This window comes from Nerophis lumbriciformis, linkage group LG26, assembly GCF_033978685.3.
Source record: "Nerophis lumbriciformis linkage group LG26, RoL_Nlum_v2.1, whole genome shotgun sequence".
NCBI classification, from domain to species: domain Eukaryota; kingdom Metazoa; phylum Chordata; class Actinopteri; order Syngnathiformes; family Syngnathidae; genus Nerophis; species Nerophis lumbriciformis.
In genome coordinates this window covers 7084581-7094142 of record NC_084573.2, presented here as the reverse complement: position 1 = coordinate 7094142, position 9562 = coordinate 7084581, and the positions used below count along the sequence as shown (strand labels likewise).

The 9562-nt window shown below is 39.7% G+C and overlaps 1 protein-coding gene across 1 annotated transcript; it reads right to left on the bottom strand.

Moving 5' to 3' along the window:
* Positions 1-219: 219 nt before the first annotated feature.
* Positions 220-8679, bottom strand: LOC133623998 (uncharacterized). The gene is made up of 2 exons (XM_061987567.2): positions 8458-8679; positions 220-1833 (listed from the first exon to the last, which is right to left on the bottom strand). The coding sequence occupies exons 1-2, from the start codon at positions 8579-8581 to the stop codon at positions 467-469; spliced, it is 1491 nt and encodes a 496-aa protein (XP_061843551.2). The 5' UTR covers positions 8582-8679; the 3' UTR covers positions 220-466.
* Between the last annotated feature and the right edge of the window lie 883 nt (positions 8680-9562).

Sequence of the window (9562 nt, the reverse complement as noted above, 5' to 3'; positions counted from 1 at the left end):
CACCGACGAAAGTGAGAAAATGGCGGATTCCTTCCCGATGTGACGTCACATTCCGAGAGCGAATAATAGAAAGGTGTTTAATTCGCCAAAATTCACCCATTTAGAGTTCGGAAATCGGTTAAAAAAATATATGGTCTTTTTTCTGCAACATCAAGGTATATATTGACGCTTACAAAGGTCTGGTGATAATGTTCCCCTTTAATGCGCCCTATAATCCGGTGCGCCTTATGTATGAAAAAAGATCATAAATAGACCATTCGTCTGCAGTGTGCCATATAATCCGGTGCACCCTGTGGTCCGGAAAATACGGTAGTTACTTTTCAACATGCATACAGTTGCAGCGTATACATCACATATTTACTATTTCACAAACCAACATGTTTGAAAAGTAGTAGGAAGAAACACATCTTATAATAATGCATGTAATTAACTGGAATATAAACAAGTTTATTCAAAACCTGCATCTTTATTTTCTGCGGCTGTTCTCACCAGCACACTTGTGTTTCTTACACTGGTACTTATAAGAGAATCTTTCACCACACGCACTGCAACTCAGTGTTTTCTCCCTCGTGTGCGTTCTCATGTGTACCACAAGTCTTGTTTTTTCACAAAATCTTTTGTTGCAACTTGAACAAGAAAAGGGCTTTTCACCGGTGTGTGTTGCCATGTGCCTTTTCAGACATTGCCTCTGTGCAAACTCTTTGACGCAGATTGAACAGGAAAAGGGTTTTTCTCCGGTGTGTCTCCTCATGTGCGCTTTCAAATGTTGCTTCTGAGAGAAGGTTTTGCTGCAAACTGAGCACTCTGTTTTTTCACCAGTGTGGATTCTCGTGTGTTTTTTCAAATCTTGATTTTGGAGAAAACCTTTACTACAGACGGAACAGATAAAAGGTTTTTCACCAGTGTGTGTTCTTGTGTGTATTATCAAATTTGCTTTCTGGGAGAATCTTTTACTACAAACTGAGCACATGAATGGTTTGTCTCCCGTGTGTTTTCTCATGTGTCTTTTCAAATCTTCATTTTGCAGAAAACCTTTGCCACAGAATGAACAGACAAACGGCTTTTCGCCAGTGTGTGTTCTCATGTGTCTTTTCAAATCTTGGTTTTGGAGAAAACCTTTACTGCAGACTGAACAGCTGAAAGGTTTTTCACCCGTGTGTGTTCTTGTGTGTGTTATTAAATACGCTTTCTGGGAGAAGCTTTTACTACAAATCGAGCACATGAATGGTTTTTCTCCGGTGTGTGTTCTCATGTGTTTTTCCAAATCAGTATTTTGTATAAATCTTTTAGCACAGATTGAACATGCAAACGGTTTTTCTCCTGTGTGTATTCTCACGTGTCTTTTCAGATGACTACGACGATTAAACGTTTTGTCGCAGTGAGAGCATGTGAAGCGTGTGTTGTCAGTCTGACATATCTTATCATCTTTAGAGTCTTCATCATCAGTGTCAGGAGAGTGTGACGTTGTGTCCTCACTATCTGATAGTGGAGCTAAGAGCTTGTCTGCTTGTGATCCTCCACAGTGGTCTCCATCAGCTTCTGTTGTCATGTGTTGAGTTGAGCTGCTGCTTGGAGGCTCCGCCTCTCTCTTCTCCTCACTTTCACCTTTGACCTCATCATCTTCCCTCTTTACAGGGACACCAATCACTGGGAATGCATCTAACCCTTCAAGATGCTCTCCCTCCTGACTGATGCTGTGTTCCTCCTCTTCCTCTTTAATGTGAGAAAGCTTTGGCTCCTCATCTTCCTCTTTAATGTGAGGGGGCTGTGGCTCCTCCTGCTCCTTACGAGAGGTCCACTCCTGCTGCTCAGGGAGATGTTCTTCACATACGTCTGCAGGACACAAGAAGATAAACACACGCATTAGGAAAAAACAGAGAGTTTTGTTACAGGGGAACATTATCACAATTTCAGAAGGGTTAAAACCATTAAAAATCAGTTCCCAGTGGCTTATTTTATTTTTCCAAGTTTTTTTCAAAATTGTAACCATCACGCAATATCCCTAAAAAAAAGCTTCAAAGTGCCTGATTTTAACCATCGTTATATACACCCGTCCATTTTCCTCTGACGTCACATAGTGATGCCAACACAAACAAACATGGCGGAAAGAACAGCAAGCTATAGCGACATTAGCTCGGATTCAAACTCGGATTTCAGCGGCTTAAGCGATTCAACAGATTACGCATGTATTGAAACGGATGGTTGTAGTGTGGAGGCAGGTAGCGAAAATGAAATTGAAGAAGAAACTGAAGCTATTGAGCCATATCGGTTTAAACCGTATGCAAGCGAAACCGACGAAAACGACACGACAGCCAGCGACACGGGAGAAAGCGAGGACGAATTCGGCGATCGCCTTCTAACCAACGATTGGTATGTGTTTGTTTGGCATTAAAGGAAACTAACAACTATGAACTAGGTTTACAGCATATGAAATACATTTGGCAACAACATGCACTTTGAGAGTGCAGACAGCCCATTTCAGGCGCGCTAAGAACATATATTTTTATATATTTAACCATACCTAAATAGACACAAAATACTGCATTACACAAGACTACCCGAATGTACTCGAATGATTGAAAAAAAGAAATGTTTTTAAGCTAAATTATTGGTAAACACAGTTTATGTATAATAATTTACGTAAAACCGCGAGTAATGAATAAAGTTTTCATCAATTAATATATTCTGTAGACATACCCTCATCCGCTCTCTTTTCCTGAAAGCTGATCTGTCCAGTTTTGGAGTTGATGTCAGCATCTGCTTTGAGTGTCGCAGGATATCCACACATTCTTGCCATCTCTGTCGTAGCATAGCTTTTGTCGGTAAAGTGTGCGGAACAAACGACTGACCATTTCGTCGGCTTTCCCCACAGCCTCGTATTTTGAACAAATTTCGTCCAATTTCTTGCCACTTTCGCATCTTTGGGCCACTGGTGCAACTTTAATCCGTCCCTGTTCGTGTTGTTACACCCTCCGACAACACACCGACGAAAGTGAGAAAATGGCGGATTGCTTCCCGATGTGACGTCACATTCCGAGAGCGAATAATAGAAAGGCGTTTAATTCGCCAAAATTCACCCATTTAGAGTTCGGAAATCGGTTAATGAATAAAGTTGTCATCAATTAATATATTCTGTAGACATACCCTCATCCGCTCTCTTTTCCTGAAAGCTGATCTGTCCAGTTTTGGAGTTGATGTCAGCAGGCCAGGGAAGCTAGGGTCAATATTCTTCTCTTGATCATCTTCGGTGGCATAAGGGACGGTGTGAGCCAAGACATCCAGGGGGTTTAGCTCGCTCGTCTGCGGGAACAAACTGCCGCCATCGCTTGCCGTGCTACCGAGGTCCTTTGTCCCTGAATTGCTCACACACTCCGGCAGATTCAATGGGGGTCTGGCGGCAGATTTCTTTGACTTTATCGTTGGAAATGCATCTGCTTTGAGTGTCGCAGGATATCCACACATTCTTGCCATCTCTGTCGTAGCATAGCTTTCGTCGGTAAAGTGTTCGGAACAAACGACTGACCATTTCGTCGGCTTTCCCCACAGCCTCGTATTTTGAACAAATTTCGTCCAATTTCTTGCCACTTTCGCATCTTTGGGCCTCTGGTGCAACTTGAATCCGTCCGTTCGTGTTGTTACACCCTCCGACAACACACCGACGAAAGTGAGAAAATGACGTTGTGATGTCATCGCTCCGAGAGCGAATAATAGAAAGGCGTTTAATTCGCCAAAATTCACCCATTTAGAGTTCGGAAATCGGTAAAAAAAATATATGGTCTTTTTTCTGCAACATCAAGGTATATATTGACGCTTACATAGGTCTGGTGATAATGTTCCCCTTTAAGGTGCGTAATCAAACACGGTTTTATGATAGTTAACATTTGGAAAAAGTAATATTAACTGCCTGGAATTTGACCAGGGTTTACTATTAATCGCTGTAATAGTTACATCCCTCGCTTGGACAAGGTTTGGTTTCCTCCAAACATTCACGCCAAAGACTTCAATCTTTGTGTCATCAGACCAGAGAATTTTGTTTCTCATAGCCTGAGAGTCTTTTCTCCTTGTGATGAAGAAGGGACTTCTTATCTAATGACTCTATCAATATTATTTTCCACTGAATAGTTCAGAAATATTGCGTGTAGTGCTATCGTGAAGGATGACTCTCTGTGAACAAATCCTACCAATATGGCAGCTGGTAATGCATTATGGAATACTTAGTAAAAAAAAATCCAAAGCCCTCTATAGCTTTTGTAGATATACAGTACAGGCCAAAAGTTGGGACACACCTTCTCCTCATTCTATGCGTTTTCTTCATTTTCATGACTATTTACATTGTAGATTGTCACTGAAGGCATCAAAACTATGAATGAACACATGTGGAGTTATGTACTTAACAAAAAAAGGTGAAATAACTGAAAACATGTTTTATATTCTAGTTTCTTCAAAATAGCCACCCTTTGCTCTGATTACCGCTTTGCACACTCTTGGCATTCTCTCGATGAGCTTCAAGAGGTAGTCACCTGAAATGGTTTTCACTTCACAGGTGTGCTTTATCAGGGTTGATTGGTGGAATTTCTGGCTTTATCAATGGTGTTGTGAATAAGAAGGTGTGTCCAAACTTTTGGCCTGTACTGTATATCACTTTAATATTGTTACAAATGTTACACTCGGGGTGTAATGACTTAGACTTAGACTTCCTTTTTATTGTCATTCAAATTTGAACTTTACAGCACAGATAAGAACGAAATTTCGTTACATAAGCTCATGGTAGTGCAGGATAAAAAAGCAATAAGGTGCATATATAAATAAATAAATATAAATAATATATAAATATATATATATATATATATATATATATATATATATATATATAAAATAAATAAATATACTACTGTACAGATAAATATATTGCACTTTTTCACATGCGTCCATGTTAATGGATGTATGTTATATTGTCTTTTTTATTCCAGCGAGTTAATGATTGATCGATATATCGATTTATATTCCTGAGATCGACGAAAATCGATCTGTGCTCGGCTATTTGGCCTTTCAGAAGGTATATATCAATTAGTGATGGGTTGATGAGGCGTCATGAAGCGTTTCGACACATTGCAAAACTGTATTGATACTGTGTCGATACTGTGTCACTAAATACTGACATCTGCTGGACATTAAAAATCTCTACAGGCAACCTATGGACCGACTCAACTGACACTGATTTTATGACCGAGACCAGTGGTTCTCAAATGGGGGTACGCGTACCCCTGGGGGTACTTGAAGGTATGCCAAGGGGTACGTGAGATTTTTTTTAAATATTCTAAAAATAGCAACAATTCAAAAAATCCTTTATAAATATATTTATTGAATAATACTTCAACAAAATATGAATGTAAGTTAATAAACTCAGTGAAGCACAAGCTCAGGTTTGTCACTAAAATGTCTGTCAAAAAGAACCGTGAAAAGAAATGCAACAATGCAATATTCAGTGTTGACAGCTAGATTTTTTGTGGACATGTTCCATAAATATTGATGTTAAAGATTTTTTTTTTTTTGTGAAGAAATGTTTAGAATTAAGTTCATGAATCCAGATGGATCTCTAATACAATCCCCAAAGAGGGCACTTTAAGTTGATGATTACTTCTATGTGTAGAAATCTTTATTTATAATTGAATCACTTGTTTATTTTTTAACAAGTTTTTATATCTTTTTTTCCAAATAGTTTAAGAAAGACCACTACAAATGAGCAATATTTTGCACTGTTATACAATTTAATAAATCAGAAACTGATGACATAGTGCTGTATTTTACTTCTTTTTTTTTTTTTCAACCAAAAATGCTTTGCTCTGATTAGGGGGTACTTGAATTAAAAAAAAATTCACATTGCTGAAAAAAGGTTGAGAACCACTGACCTAGTATATACAATAATATAGACCAAGTCATTGTATTTCATTTAGGATTATTTCATAACTTCATTTAAATAAAAATATATTTTTTGTCTTTTTTAGATAGTCAATAAATAATGTGAACATGTATCATAACATGGAAATCTAAGAGAACGTGTTGTGAATGAGGATGCTTGTGGACCTGGAAATTATTATTTTATTTTTTTTTACACATTTTTATTTTTTTTAAAAACAGTTTTTCCAACGTATTCAATTTTAGACGCTTTCTCTTCTTAGTTATTATTTCTCCGGCTGTAGAAAAGACCCGCTCACAGGGCACAGAGGAGGCGTCAGTGCGACGCAGTTCGCGTATCGGTCACGTGACCAAAGCAGCTCATGATCGGTCACGTGACTTTCTAAAAGCGGTACGCGCACGGACACAGGGTTTCGCTCTATGAGCTCGACGCATGCGCCGATGCATCGGTGTTGCCGGACCCATCACTAATATCAATCTAATAACAATTTAAAAGGTAATTAACTTATTTTACTTATATTAGGGGAAAAAAAACATTGGCTTTAAGAACAACAGACTTTATATACCGTATTTTCCGCACCATAAGCCGCCCCGTGTTATAAGCCGCGCCTTCAATGAACGGCATATTTCAAAACTTTGTCCACCTATAAGCCGCCCCGTGTTATAAGCCGCATCTAACTGCGCTACAGGGAATGTTAAAAAAACAGTCAGATAGGTCAGTCAAACTTTAATAATATATTAAAAACCAGCGTTCTAACAACTCTGTTCACTCCCAAAATGTACGGTAATGTGCAAATGTGCAATCACAAACATAGTAAAATTCAAAATAGTGCAGAGCAATAGCAATAACTTAATGTTGCTCGAACGTTAATGTCACAACACACAAAATAAACATAACACTCACTTTCTGAAGTTATTCTTCATTCATAAATCCCTCGAATTCTTCTCCTACGGTGTCCGAATTAAAAAGTTGGGCGAATACGGGATCCAAAATGGCCGGCTCTGTCTCGTCGAAGTCATCAGAGTCAGTGTCGCTGTTGTTTTTCCAGCAGTTCCGTGAATCCTGCCTTCCGGAAAGCTCGGACCACAGTTGAGACCGAAATATCCGCCCAGGCATTTACGATCCACTGGCAGATGTTGGCGTATGTCGTCCGGCGCTGTCTCCCTGTCTTAGTGAATGTGTGTTCGCCTTCGGTCATCCATTGTTCCCACGCCGTTCGCAGTCATGCTTTAAATGCCTTGTTGACACCAATATCGAGCGGTTGGAGTTCTTTGGTTAATCCACCCGGAATGACGGCGAGTGTTGTATTTGTGTGCTTCACTTGTTTTTTGACACCATCTGTGATGTGGGCGCGCATGGAGTCGTATATCAACATGGACGGAGCTGCGTGAAAAAAGCCACCCGGCCTCTTCGCGTAAACTTCCCTTAACCACTCGCTCATCTTTTTTTCATCCATCCATCCCTTCGAGTTAGCTTTTATGATGACGCCGGCTGGAAAGTTCTCTTTTGGCAAGGTCTTCCTTTTGAATATCACCATGGGTGGAAGTTTCTGGCCATTAGCATGGCAAGCTAGAACCACAGTGTGTCGCTTAGTAGGAGCCATTTTGTGGTCTTTACAGATGTAAACACACAAAGGAAATGAAACGTAGTACCCGCGCGCTTCTTCTTCTATGGGGGCGGGTGCTTACCTTGGCGGTTGCTTACCGAAGAAGAAGAAGCACTTCCTCTTCTACGGGGAAAAAAGATGGCGGCTGTTTACCGTAGTTGCGAGACCTAAACTTTATGAAAATAAATCTTAATATTAATCCATATATAAAGCGCACCGGGTTATAAGCCGCACTGTCAGCTTTTGAGTAAATTTGTGGTTTTTAGGTGCGGCTAATAGTGCGGAAAATACGGTAAGGTTGTTTTTAGCACTTTTTGAATAATTGTAAACATTAGATCGGTAGGTCGTGAGTTCAAACCCCGGCCGAGTCATACCAAAGACTATAAAAATGGGAGCCATTACCTCCCTGCTTGGCACTCAGCATCAAGGGTTGGAATTGGGGGTTAAATCACCAAAAATGATTCCCGGGCGTGGCCACCGCTGCTGCCCACTGCTCCCCTCACCTCCCAGGGGGTGATCAAGGGTGATGGGTCAAATGCAGAGAATAATTTCGCCACTCTTAGTGTGTGTGTGACAATCGTTGGTACTTTATAACTTTAATAAATATGACATTTCCCAAGGGTCGATGTCATGCAGAGGTGTCTGAGTCAACTTTTACTTCTTTTCCTCACCTTCTTGTGCAGACCTCGAATGACATACTCTAAAAAAACCAACATTGTTTTAACGATCGGGTGACCTTAATAAAGCTGAGAGAGCGCAGCAATTTTTGACTTTTTTTTTTTTGCTGGATTCCTTTTCTGAGCTAACATGCTATGCTAACCAGACGCTCGGACCGCTTCAGTTGATGGCAACAGACAACCGAAACCAAAGCGAGAATAGTGTTAATAAACAAATATGACGTTAGTAAAGATGTGAGAGTAAGAAGTAAACAAACCTGTTCTGCGTAACACAACTTGATGTTTCTTGAAAACAGCGTCCAGTAGTTGATGTTGTCGCTCCTTCTCCTCTTTTGTTGGACAAAGTTCCTCCTCGTACTCTGTTAGGGTTCTTTCGCACATTTTCACACAATCACAACACTTTACACTCACACTTGATCTCTGCTTAGCGATGTGTTTTCATCACTTCCGCCTCTCTTTGTTTGCAGCTAACACGCTAAGCTAACTAGCAAGCAAACGTGACACGAGAAGCGTCAAAGTGCGCTCAGACTAAATGTATCCGGATACAAACAACTATCAACGATGTTTACTCTACTAAACGACATAAATGTGTACATGTACGCACATATTAGGTACACAGAATTATCAAGACCACAATGACGTCGTATCGAGCGAACGCCATTTTGCTTCATCCTGGTCCTGTTTTGTTCGCGCGCTGTGTTGTCAGATCTCGCGAGAGAAACAACGCGTCTTCACGTCCGCCATCTTAAGCAGGGGTCAGCCGTGTATTTAGGGGTGTGGGCATACTTGCCAACCCTCCCGAATTTTCCGGGAGACTCCCGAAATTCAGCGCCTCTCCCGAAAACCTCCCGGGACAAACATTCTCCCGAAAATCTCCCGATTTTCAGCCGGAGCTGGAGACCACGCCCCCTCCAGCTCCATGCGACCTGAGTGAGGACAGCCTTTTTTCATGACGGGAGGACAATAGGGTGACAAGAACTAAATCATCCAGACTACAGATAAATTGTATTATTATGTTTATCTTACCTAAAAATAAATATATATATTAATTAAAAAATAAATAATTTTTTTTTACTATATTTTGCTAAAAACATCAAAATTAGTTATATTTTTATTTGTATTTTTTCTGACTCCTTATTACACTCAGCCATAGAATTATACATTAAAATAAACATATTTGAAATAATTAATTTTAAATGATCATAATAATTCATTTTAAATGACCATATTTAATTATTAAAATAATTGCTTGTTTATCAACAACTTTAACATTTTATTCATTACATTTTGAAGCTCTCAGAAGCCAAGTTATGTTATATTCCTTAATATTTATTTATGCAAGTTTGAAGTATCAATTATCTA

What these genes read in the sequence shown, in the direction of transcription:
- LOC133623998 (XM_061987567.2), bottom strand. Translation starts at nt 8,581, where the DNA reads ATGTGCGAAAGAACCCTAACAGAGTACGAGGAGGAACTTTGTCCAACA. An exon ending in AGTTGTGTTACGCAGAACAG is followed by an intron (nt 1,834 to 8,457) that starts GTTTGTTTACTT and finishes TGTGTCCTGCAG; the next exon opens with ACGTATGTGAAGAACATCTC.